This window comes from Varroa jacobsoni, unplaced genomic scaffold (assembly GCF_002532875.2).
Source record: "Varroa jacobsoni isolate VJ856 unplaced genomic scaffold, vjacob_1.0 contig00257, whole genome shotgun sequence".
Lineage (NCBI taxonomy): Eukaryota > Metazoa > Arthropoda > Arachnida > Mesostigmata > Varroidae > Varroa > Varroa jacobsoni.
This window is the reverse complement of record NW_019214437.1, coordinates 114,312-127,495: the sequence shown is the minus strand read 5'-3', so window position 1 is coordinate 127,495 and position 13,184 is coordinate 114,312. Positions and strand designations below refer to the sequence as shown.

The 13,184-nt window shown below is 40.7% G+C and overlaps 1 protein-coding gene across 1 annotated transcript; it reads right to left on the bottom strand.

Moving 5' to 3' along the window:
- Positions 1-7,296: 7,296 nt before the first annotated feature.
- Positions 7,297-8,087, bottom strand: LOC147752051 (uncharacterized). The gene is made up of 2 exons (XM_086972733.1): positions 7,923-8,087; positions 7,297-7,785 (listed from the first exon to the last, which is right to left on the bottom strand). The coding sequence occupies exons 1-2, from the start codon at positions 8,085-8,087 to the stop codon at positions 7,297-7,299; spliced, it is 654 nt and encodes a 217-aa protein (XP_086828859.1).
- Positions 8,088-13,184: the final 5,097 nt, after the last annotated feature.

The following is a 13,184-nucleotide window of genomic DNA, read 5'->3' as shown; positions in this document are numbered from 1 at the left end:
ACAGTATCGGTTTCGTCCAAGGGTCAACGGGAGTTAGAGGATAGTGCGGTGTGTTCTCTCTCAGTTCTTATGGACGTCATACATATTACCGCGGTCGTAAGCTGGCACATGGAGGAGAAGACATCGAAGCTTCTAAACAATACAACAATGAGATATCATCGATGTGAACCTTCATGACGTCGATCTTTTCCTGAAAAGTTCACCTACGAGGCGTGTCAATGCACTGTTCAATGTCCTCTAGGGTACAGCCGTAGACTCACCAAATAGGCTGAACAATTCCGCCGTTCGGTCACCTGCCCTCTAGATAGGCGGCACGCTTGATTACAGAACCCACCTGACTGTGAAGATTGGCTGAATTGGCTAGTGAGATTAGCAACAGAGTTCACTTTTGTATGACCTACGTAGCTAGTCTAAAATTGTGTTTTCATTAAACAATTTTAGCAAACCATAATTGGTATCAAGAGGAAATTCAAATTTGCAGCATAATATAACAACTTTTGCTAACCCAAAGCCTTACCCGTCTGAATGTGTTATGGTTTTAATATGTGTGACTCGAATACACGACTAAGCCAGTGAATCCAAATATGAATGTGATGAGGTTATCATCTCACGGCACACCACACGCGTGTACATAGATGAAGCTGACCATATAAGTATCAAGTTTTTGATATGTCAAGGCGTGGACAGTGCTCTCATATTCGCACGGACGATGTAAACCATTGACGAGTTACATATTTATCAGCCACTGGAAATAACCTACCAGTGTGTTCCTTTGATGTACAGGAGCTTATATGACTACGTCTATCTACTAGTGCAGGTGGCATTTTCCTCTTCCCAAGATATTTCAATACACGTTTTCTCTCCATTGTTGTACAGAAAAATTGCGACCAAATACACTTCATTGAAATCCAATCCGAGATCGAAAAACATAGTACACATTAACGTTTGACTCACGTGTTTCACATTGACACTCCAGGAGCTTTTCGACAATTTCCAGTTTACTAATGAAGTGGGTTTGGGTCGCGTCCAAAGGGTTGTGAGTGTTGATTCCAGATGTCGTTGCTGATCAGCTCGACGCGATGGTCTTCTACTCTCTGGGATATGGGAGCTTTTTATGAGAGGAAGAAGCCAGTGACAGTCAGACAGAATTCTACATATCAATGTGTACCTATGTAAGCATAGAAGTACATTCGTACATAATGTTAACCTTATTGTTGTTCTGGTAAGTGGGTTCGTCGGAGACCAGATGAAAGACCGTAATTTCCAAAAAACAATACGAGCTTAGCCCACTATAAAGTTCCGTATAGTTTAACAGTCGTATTCCAATGAGCACAGATGTAGAATCATGAATGAGATTTTACTCGGTAACCAAGCATCGGTTTCCGTTCACAAAGAGGACTTCCATCGTTGTTTGTTTGTTTGTTTGTTTGCACTTAATGGATCTTTCTCCTCGAAAGGCGCAACGATTCGAGGTAGATCCGTTGCTACAAGAAAAAAGAAGTCCTCTTTAACGCGATCTATTCAGTTTCTAAAACGGTTTACATGAATCGTACGGTGTCACCAGTAGTGTGACTCTTTTCGAGTTTTCTATTTCTGGAACACATTGGTCATTCAGCGAAGGTCCCCGTATGGTTGTCCTAAGGTCACGCTAGACAGGGCCGCTAAAAGTATCTGCGACGTGTCGGTTATAAAAAGTGCTGCGTTCACACAAAAGCAGGCGTTAAATTGCGTGATTTCGTGTAACAGCAGGCCACCCATATGTTTTCACAACTATATAACTAACTTTGAAACTTGCACGCAGTTCCCGCTACACAACGAATTACATCCCACAGGTTGCCTTAGCTGTGACGGGGTTAGGTATACTTACTTTCTAAGAACACGTGTTATACGTTTTACGTTACACGTTTTGCATATTTTTGCTAGTGAGAGATTAAAATCTTGGAACGCAACGCCTCACCACCCGCATGTGACTTTTTAGCGACCTTTGCAATCACTCTGAAATCACTCTTGTCCGGCTCTGTCAGAAAATGGAGATAGTCCTAATCCGTGGCGTTTAATCGTTCGCTTCTGCCTCAGGAAACGGGACTGGATTATAAACATGCCCTGCTTTAAATGTCAATATAAAAACCCAGCATATTGAGCAAACAGTATTAAGGGCAACCTTATTAGCATACTGCTGACTCACGCATTGACCAGTTGACCATGATCCGCCTGTTATATCCGTTGTTATTAATGAATGAAAGGAGTCTTGCCGCGGCGCTCACCTTTCTGGGGCGATTGGGTACATTTTCTATTCGACACTCGACCGTTATGTGGTAGAGAGAGCCCGCGATGATTTGCAGCATAACTATGGCTAAAGAATTACTTTTTATGGAAACAATATATTTGTAAAATACGACTCGACGAATACGCAGAACAGTGGTGAACAGTTCTGCTCATTGATGTAGTGTGTAGCAAAATTTGTGGAAGACAGATTTAAAAAAAAAATCCAATTCAGTAAGGTCTTGCGGATTAAGGGACTCGTGTTTCGATATAATCTAATACTTCGCTGCCTCTAGAAATTAAGTTGCGAGTGTTTGAGGAAACTAGATAACGGCGTAACAACAACACCTTGACGTCAATTCTGCATATGGAACACTGCAGGGAGCGTACCATCAGGACGGCATTGTAAATACTGTGCTTCTAAAGACTAATATTTAAAACAAATAAGCAAACGTCGCGTTAGAGAACAAAGCAGTCCAGGGACCGATGGCTATGCGGCGGTGGAGACTGTACCGGAGAATGTCGGCCATATATGCTAAGAACTTCAATATCGGACACTGTATTACTTAGGAAATATAGCTGAACCTGCCTCACTGGTCTGCCTCCTGACTTGCAGGCCACACAGGCCCATCAGGACCGGTATAACAAGCAAAAATATAATATTTCTGTTCAGGTCACTTGACCAGTAGAACTTGCAGTAAAGAGCCACTCTATATGGTATGCCAAGCTACAATAACTGTGGTATATAGTTGCAACGTAAGAGTGAACTCAGAGAGACTCAAAAATACAATTCAGACCTAAAGGAGATTTATTGGTGAGTGCTAGACTATAAATACATAACCCTATTTGGAACACTGCAAGTAAAAAAGTTATTGGAAGCTTCAAAAAAGCCACAAATAAAGCCGAAATACCGCGCACAATAAAGCACAGAAAACACCAAGTATTTCAACGGCAAAGAAGTAACACGGTACCCAGCTAAAGCCGATTAACATACGCTGCCGTGCACGTCCACTTCTCAAAAGCGAAATTTCCTCGTCAGAGCGTATGATCTGAAAACAGGTCGCTTCCTGAGTCCCATGCTCGCTTCAGGATAGTAGGAACAGGAAGAAAATAACATAAATAAGCATTTCGTCAGCGTTTTATTCGGATGACGCATTTTTCAGGAGTTGATGAGGCCTTTGAGTCGATGCATCGTTGTTTGTTCAAAATGCTGCCACTGTGACATCTCACACGATAAAAGCTATGTATAACATAGAAATAACAATCGGCAACACAAAAAGTCTAAGCTGTTGGCTTCGTAGACGCGTCCGAGCATACTATGCTCGTAAATGTTTTCCAAATTGTGGATTAACATAGCACGAAAAGCACAAGAAAGTTGACACTAAATACAAAATACGAGGTATCTACTTACGTTTTCGAACTGGGTCTCAAAAGTCACATCGAGTCTCGCGCGTGTTCACTTGACGAATATGCACAGGATATGCTTAGAACGAGATATTTCTATTATGTCTGCCTATTAAACTGTGGTAGCGCGTCTCGAAAGCGAGAATTGGCGTCCTTTACGTTAGCGTTCGCATTTGACGGTACCCTTTCTTTTTTATTTTGCAATGGCTATTTAATAAATAGCGCGTCAAGTGGTAAACAAATGTTTTCAATTACTGCACCAATGAGCGTCCCGTTTCCGACTGACTAAACTAATGTTTTTCCCAATCGCGCTACTATTGGACCTGATAAACATTTCAAACACTTAATCATTCCTATAATCCAATTAATTGCTATTTTACAACGGATTGTTTATCTTCGACTGTGCTTGCCATTGCTTATAATAACTGAACATTTTATTTGGAAAACAAAATTAATGATTTAACATATATATCAATAGTAATTTTTTTTCTTCATCAGCCATTTGATGTGAATTTGAAGACGAGAGGTCAGGAGTGACAACTAGACATACAAACATGGCAGACTACTAGTGGCAACCAGGCGCGCTAATACTGGCAAACCGCTGATAGCGAAAAGGGGGGTGGTCGTTGAAGTGGGTTTTGAGGGCTTGCTTTTTTGTATTAGAGTGGCATGAGCCAGCTATGGAGAAATAGAATTGTACAATGCTACAACGGGGAACTAGTAAGTCGATGTGGTTTTGCCAGGAAACAACAAGGCTTTTACCAAGCAAAGAAATCGGAGATCGCTAACCTGCTATGTATTAGAGATGAAAATGTCATTGGCTCTGTGAGAACGAAAGGTGCTAATGAAAAGATAAAAATATGGTATAGAAGCATAATGTAAACGATTACAAAGCATGCACTCAGAGTGAATAGGTCTAAACTGATATGTCAGAAAATCGCGTTAACTGAACCTGATTCTCTAAGAAGTCATTTATTATTTAATGTAACAAATGGCTTAACTATTGTTGCCTAAACACAACTTAGCCTTGACCTTATTCCGACGTCATCGATAGAAGGTACCGACAAGGGCTTTTTGGTTAAAATTTCACTTTAACAGTGCTTTATGATTCGATCCAATCTAGCGGCCTGTAATTTAACGTTTCTTATAGTCGACTTTTTACATTCTGCCCCATTCAAAATAGTTGCCTGGAAGCTAGAAAAACGCTGGATTGTCCTAGAAACAAACTAGTACACTCGGAACGTTTATACGTCCTGAAATAACTAAACAGAGTCCTACAGTTCGCGAGTTAAACAACGAGCAGCGGTATAAATAGAAGGCAAGGCAGATCATCCATGGATTTAAATCTTGACACGCTACATAGATAGCACCAATTCACGTTTAATTTAGTGTTACTGCAGAAAAAACGTATATATATATATATATATATATATATATATAAGAATTAAGGTTATATTGCCCCTATATGAGGGGCTTAACGAATCACCGTAAACAAATTTTTTTTTAATTTACATAGTGCCTATCATGGATAAGAGCCAATAAAACGTATGTGAAACGTTAAGTGCTGAATCAACTTTGTTATTATAAAATAAGAAACTTTTATTCGTGCATTTTATGTTCACCTAATGTCAGAGCTGTGAATACAAACTATGTAAATAATAATAACTAACCTAATTACGAAACTACAGAACGAATTAAACATACGTGTTTATTTTTCATCCAATTTAAATTTCTTGTCCTTTTATGATCCATGGTAAATTCTGACTGTTGATCATAATTATCCGTAATAACATTGTTTCATCCAAGCGATGCGTTGTGTCAATGAAATAATATAAAATTTTCAACCACAAGTGACACAACGTTGGTGATAAGGAGAACCTTATTCTAACTTTCTAGGTAATATTTTATCTTAAATTATAACCCTGGAGGTTAGATGTATATATAATATATATATATATATTATTGGTATTAAAATAATTCAGTGTAACAGGTTTTGTAGAACGTAACTTCACCTTTGAAAACCTTTTTATCGTTTATCGAAATACGAAAAAATATTTAACTGTTTTCGTGAACTCCTCTGTAGTGTACATTCAGTACTGCTCTACAGAGTGAGTCCTAACAGCCATAACAAAGAAAACAGCTAATATGCACTAAATTTCGGATTGTTTAGACATCTTCGATGACGTTGAACTACCTGCTCTAAAATTCTAATAAGCATCATCATACGCCAAGTAATAGTATGGTTATTCAACGTAATGGCGTCTCACCCGAAAAATCGCCCGTGTGTACGAAAGTGGCACAAGGATCTAGCATACTGTACTTAGCGTATTATCTAATTAACAGCAGCAGCTCCAAGATATGGTAATTAAGGAAATCGGGTAATATTATAGCGGAGATTGACGCTTCCGTTCTCTAGCAGAACCGGGATCTTATGACTGGTGGCTTCTTAATCAGCTAGATGTTCGAGGCAAGTGATACGATTCGAGGTAACTGCATGATGTAAAACGGAACAGTGAAGCACGCTTGCTTTACCCTTCAAAAAGAACAACGTCATAAAGCCTCTGCACACGACATCAGCTTCAAGCTGTTAGAGCTATAAATATCATATGAACCTCGTCCGCGTTTCAGAAGCTTCAAGTAGTTTGCTAGGAAAAACCGTACGGCTTGCCGAAAACTCGCATTTGCCCAACAAAATGAGTGTTTCAATATGGTACTACTACCACTACTACTTAATACATTTAGGAGATCAGTTTTATAACCGAATCGGCCTTACATTAAATATCACTGCCACATTCTCTACTGAGCTCGAGAAACCTGTACGTAGAGCAAGTAAATAAATTCAAAGAAGAAACAACCGACAACCTTGATAAGCATAATAAAAACAGTAATAATAACAAGACGCAGCTTAACGTTCGAAACGGTCTGACATTTTACATACATTTCCAAGTTAAAAAATTGCGTGTTTAGCGCGTTTCATGTGATGTTTCAGGGTACAAGACGTTCATTTAGACCGTGCGGAATTATCGGCTTGAGACGCTTTTTCATATTACTATTACATTATATATAGCTTAGCGTTTGCGTTGGAACGTTTTCCAAAAATCCTCAACAATTTTCTGTAATATTTTGCAGGAAGATAGTCTACTGAGCGAGGCAACTGACGCACACACGAACGCTTTGTTTAAATGCTATCTATGCTCTATTTACTTACTCAAATTATGGACAAAATGCTATTATTATATTTTTGATACGTACGATATAGTGGCACTCTTAAAGCTCTGAGGCCGTAATCGCTAGGGAAACGATACTCAAGCACAACGGTGTTGACTGGCCACAGAGATTACATTACTCTCCAGCAATTTTGAAACTCAACTCTCCAAAACAGGGCTGGAGTCGACCTCAGGACGATCTTCGAGATGATTCACGCGGCACAAATCATATCGCCGTGTGAAAACTGCGACGACACGGTATCTGCGGTACGGTATAGATATGGATGCAACTTTACCTATGTATTTCGCTAACGAATGCATATAGGTGACCTGAGCTGCGACCGAACGTTCTTAGCAAGAAGATGACGTATAGCGCGCCAGAAACTATGTGGAGCTGGCTGTGATCTGGCTTTAGAGGAGAGACTTATGGCGGTTTCGTATAAAAAGAGAATGAATGTATTGTGTCGTTTTCCTGCCGTGTGATGAGGTATAGTACGATGGTAAGTATAAGTGACCCGATATGCATTAGGACGATCAGAGAATGTGCGCTTCCAGTAATTACCGAAGCTACTCCGTTCATGATCTTCAAAAGCCTTAGCAAACAGCCCTGATGATGAATTAAATCAGACACGATACCAACGGCGTTGATTTGGCGCGCTACTTCGCAAAGGTCGGGGCCCACTCCACGCACGCAGCACGACGGCGGCACGCTATACAAGCCCGTCATGCCACCAAGCTTGCTTAAAACATCGTTGAACGGATTGACGCCAGTGTTATTGTACGTTGATGTGGCCCAGTCACTAGGATCGTTGGGGCCACAGCAATGAAGAGATGTCTGAAGCGCATCGATACGCTGGTTGACCGGGCTATTTAGGTCATTGCTAGAGTAGTTCTTTTGCATTACAAACGATAGCTGGTTTTTGATCAATTCACAAAGAGGTTCCAGATCTCAACTTCGCTTCGGTGTTCAGTCACAAGCAGGCCACCCATAATTGCTGCACATGTAACTAACGCCGACGTGTACTTGAAAATCACTCCGCAACAGCCAACCAGGCTAAGAAATACGGCCACAACTCCCCGTCCCAAGATGAGGACTATCGCTGTCGAGTATTGCCCAACATAGTCCTTGTTGCCTAGGTGGTTCATGTATTGATCATTTAGTTGAATGCACACAAGTGCGACTCCAATGGTGAACAGGCCAAACACAAGGTACATGCAGTTCAGAATCAGCAGAAAGCACCTTAGACACGATGCGTATGCGTTCAACGCCGTCGTAACTGCCGTGTTAACCATAGAACAGTAAGAAAAGAAAGCGTCGGTGTTTAATATAGACTAACGGCACTGCGTTCGCGGGCTGAGGAGTACACCTACAACCAGAATTTTCGTAGACGGATCAGCCAGCCAACCTCGAACACGCTAAACAGCAGTCGAGACCCCTTTGGAACCGGCAACCTTTCTACTACTGCTCTGGCCGTCCGTGAGTCAGCACGGCTATAGTCATCATTGCCGCAACCAGCCATACATATATTCAATGGTTGTAAATAACCAATAAGTACTCCTTGGAGTTTATAATGTGAGCTGGACTCTGAAAGTGTACATAACAATTCCTTGTCATCACGCCTGCAGAATTTATCATATGACCTCATGCCGGCTATTATCAAGGGTACTCTTCCTTAATACTTAGCCACATAACACTACGTAAGAATTAAAAATAGCATTGCAAATGTTAGAAAAGTACGAGATGTCGTTACAATCTCGAAATGAAACACGGAGTTTTTTTCAAGGTTTTTTAAGAAAGTTAAACGCACTTGCTATCGATGGCATGTAGCATTATCGTCTTAGGACCGCATATTGTCTAAGTTAAAATCACCCGATTTCAGTTACAGGAGCCTCTTAACATGCTTTTGCAACAGGAACCATTAATATAATATACGGCAGAATCAAGTTATAACCATTTGACCTCACTTCTTGCCTTCAATTCGCACCATGTGGATAGTTAGCTCCATAATGTGCTTGTTTACAAACAGTGCAAAGTTTTGTTGATTGACTGGTAGAAAAGTCAGGTAGAAAAGATGATCTTTGACAGAACATTACGATTGTCTAGCAGAAGCCGTTTGGCCCATTTAGCAAATGTACAATGCTCTACAAATCGTCGGATGTAGTTTCAATCTCAGAGACACGAATGCCGAAGTTTCCGGATAGCACGCGACGGACTCAACTGTTGCGACCGGAGCAACATCTGATTCTGTCACATATCCTCAGTTACTTCCTTAATGAGTTCATTTGCGCAGAGTTTTTGTAAGCAGTAGTTTCTGGCACGGAGCAATAGACGTACCCGTCCTTTTACACCTTTTCGCAGGACGGAGTAAGACGGCTTTACGGAACGCCGCACACTCATTGGGCAATATACGATACTACTAAAAACATTGAGGAGAAACGTTTTCAAACAGCATGGTGCATTCAATTTTTTGATTTGCAGAATCGGGCAGCGTTCGCCTACATCGGCGGCTTAACTACTCCACAAGCATCGAATTGAAGTTGACGCATTGAGAATGAATGACCCTATATGTTCTTGAGTCTACGTGTATTTTGCAGTGACGTATGTAGAATCAGACCATATGAAGTCCCGCTGAGTAACACCTTGTTAAAATAAAAGAATTCAATATTGGTGGAAGCTATCCTATATTAGCTCAATACCATAAGCGTCAGTTGGAACATTTTCGTATTGAGGGCCGTCAACCTGTTATATTGAAAAACAAAATTTCGTTAGTACTCGCAGCAGTGTCTCGGGAGCTCTGCCTTCAATGAATTAGTCTAATACGTTAGAAGAATGTTATGTCTAACATGTAAATCTACGAAGGCACTCTAGTTCAGCTCCTCGAACGCACATTGGTCATGAAGGGTTTTGGGCCTAAAAAAACAGTAGAGACATCATGTTATCCCGCTGTGCTAAGCATAAGCAATTGTACCTTGCAGAACCATGGGCCAGGTTACGTTGCAACTCGTGGGCCATAACTCAGCCTGACCATTTCCCTATTGAATATGCAAAATACTGCTTTTTTTTCGAAATGTTAAAACTTTACATACCCATCTAATGGGCAGTTGCACTTTTACGCCGAGTGTTACTACGTAAATAGGACTGTTGTACAGATAGGAGCATTGTAGGGCTTGCTTATATAGTTTCGTGATAAAAACTAATTCTACAGCGCTTTCAGAATAAGCGGTACTACTGATGATCTAGACGTTGTATCCAACATAAGCCGGTGATTTCGGGCGGAAAAAAAATTATTTAATCTCGGTTAGGGGCCGTCTTTGCAAAAACATTAATCAGTATACAGTCTTTGCTTATACTTTGAAAACGAGCATCCTGTTTTCGGTATGATGACTTTGCGGTGGCACCTATCATTTTCACAGCAGGTGTAACCGAAACTTGATTGGATCTTCATATGTAGGGATCACGCATGTTTCTTTCAGTAAATTTATGTTTTTATAATATCATAAATCAAGTCTGTTTCTAGGTGTGGCAGGGTGTGATGGCTTATTATGTTAGTGTCGTGTGACAGAAATATGGGTTTATGTGTGAGACTTTGGATGACCGTTGTTGGTTTACTTGTGAATATCTTTTTCCATGACCACTTTGTTGACGCTTGTAGCAATCCAGCGTTTGAAGTAGTAGCAAAATGGCTTGCCACTGGCCGGGTCTTATACGACTGATCGCGTGCCAACCGCACAACACCAGCAGACAGCTTTTGTTACAAATTGTTATGGGGGGTTAAGTCAACTTCTGATATGGTGTTAAGCTCTTTATGTGAAAAGGCGTCCTCTCATTTCAAAGACCCTTTTGTGTGTAGTCTTGAGATGGAGGACTATCCCGTAATGAAACTGCTACTTGGGTTCATAGTGGGAATTTTGTGTGGAGGTAGACAGATAGATGTCGAAAAAATAGAAGTTTATTTACGTCCAATCAACGACTTAATTGCCCGATCTACATGGGCCGCCGGAAGAGTTTTCCGTTTGGATTGTCAGCAACAATTGCAACTGGATAGTTTGACCTTGAAAGCCCGATACTCACGAATGGTTGGTATCTTTATGAAGTAAATCATAGTTGGTCAATCAAAATACGGCGGTGCCAGTAATCGAGACATGGTCAATGCTGAAGTTTTTAGACTAACGAGAAGGCCGAGTATGATACTGGTAACCACAGCAGCCTGCACATGGCGTATGCCATTAATATCCCTCCTGCATCGACGTCCAGATTTCTGTGAAGTGCTTGACTATAAGTATCATCGAAGAAATTGATCCAACAATAAAGGCTCAGTACGATTATTGGAGCTCAAAGCTATGGAGAGAAGTCTGCAAGGATTGGAGCTCCGGATGACCTGTGCCCTTTCACAACAGCCGGAAAAGACGTTAGAGGTAAAAACTGATAGTTCGTTATATAATATTGAACTTGATCGTTATTAAATATAGTACAGATAACTCCTGACGGTATTCAGCAAGCAGCGACATTGCCCATCAATACTAGCAAAGAGCCATATTGTCTATATACAGTGCCTACATTTCAGACTCTTCAGCTGTGGCCTTACCTACCTTTCAGAGATCAAATGACAAGCGAGTATGTGGGAGCCTGACATTGAAAAATAACTCACTTGTGCTTGTATCTATTGAAACTAGTTAGAGCATTGATATAGATATAAACAATGTGATTCTTCAATTGAATTGTCTCACGTAGTGAATGGCACCTCTGCCAAACACATTCAAATTAATATATCTCCATACATTCGTGTACGAATTTCGATGGCACTCTCATTAATAGGTAAAGTGTCGCTTAAGTTAAAGTGTACATTTTACGCACGACTGCGTTAAATGGCTTTAGGAAGTACGTTTCATGCTACTGCAGTGGTAACATGCCCATAAATTATCAGCAAATTTTACAAAAACTTCGAAAATTTTCAATTTTTAAGTGCGCCATAAGTCACGCACACTAAATTGACAGTTAACTCGGTGAGAATCCGTAATGGAAACGTAAGTAAACGTCGTCCGGTGAAACTAATTTTGAATAGGTTAAGTGCTAACGCGTTATGTTGACCAGACTGCATTGCTCAGGTATCATTTTGACACTGTGGAGCTCTGATTCATTCAACCCTGGACCCTGTATTCTTAGGTTTTAAATTGGTAACCATTCTAAGATTACTTCAAGTCATCGTAGAATGTAAAATAATACTTAGCCGTGACCTCTTTTCCTTCTGGATTTCCTTTGTCACAATTTTACCAACCCGCTAATACTGCCGTAGTCGAATGATAGAAGATACGGAGACCCGTAAAGCCGTTTTCCAGAGACAATCTCATTTCTTCTGTCGTCAGTGTTTCTCTGGTATGGATAAGCACGGTGCAGGTCGCTAGCGTATGGCGTCTTGTATACTTAGCTCTGCAATGCAGAGAACACAGATATCTGATGGGGCTTTACCAATTTTATGAAGAAAGTTTTAAAACACTCTGTGACCCATAAGGATTTGCCTGAGAAAACCTCTCTACTAGGACGTGCAATCTAAGCTCGTGTGTTACGGATGCCCGCAGAATATGTCGCGTACTTCCGTTCTACTGGATCCTGCCAAAGTACGCACCTTTCTTTAATCTTCAGGCCTTAGGGAATGATGCCTGCCAGAATCAGGGCTAACATGATTTTAAGTGCAAGGTTTTGCTGGGTACTTCTAAGTACCTTCTTGACCATCATTTCCACAGGTTCAGGTAATGTCTAGACAGGCGCCTCAAAGAGCGCAATGAACTCTGCTATTTTTCTACCTTTTCCGTTGGAACTGTTCTTGAGGTTCCACTTGTTTTTGTTACAGCTTGCTTGATATGGTGCACTACTTTATTGCGTGATTAAGCTGGATGTCCAGATATCTTGCCGTTTTTATACTTTCCCCACCTAAAGTGAATATGAGAGGCTAACACTTCCACTGTTAATAGGTAATGCAGTTTACGATTTCGCAAAAGCCAAACATGGTCTGTATTCCTTCATCTCTATTACGATCTCTTTCAGAATCTGGTTTCCTTTTCTTTGGAATTCCTCTGCCGTCCGGATATAAACTATGACAGCGAGGTCATTTGTAAGGCAAAAATTTGTATTCCCAAAGGAAAGTTGCTTCGGCTTAACACCCTGTTAACTGCCAAAATTTATAGGAGAGGGCACAAGAAAGGCCTTTGTGGAACCCTTCTCCCATAATAAAGACAGTTTCTCCAATGACTATCAATTTGCTCCGCAGGTAGATAAAAGGGGTATTAAAAGACGTTTCCTTTTTTTGAACATCT

Bases quoted from the DNA above. Each gene is read 5' to 3' on its own strand.
- LOC147752051 (XM_086972733.1), bottom strand. From the start codon at position 8,087: ATGTACCTTGTGTTTGGCCTGTTCACCATTGGAGTCGCACTTGTGTGC. The intron at 7,786-7,922 runs GTTGGCTGTTGC...ATCAAAAACCAG, and splicing joins TGGCCGTATTTCTTAGCCTG to CTATCGTTTGTAATGCAAAA.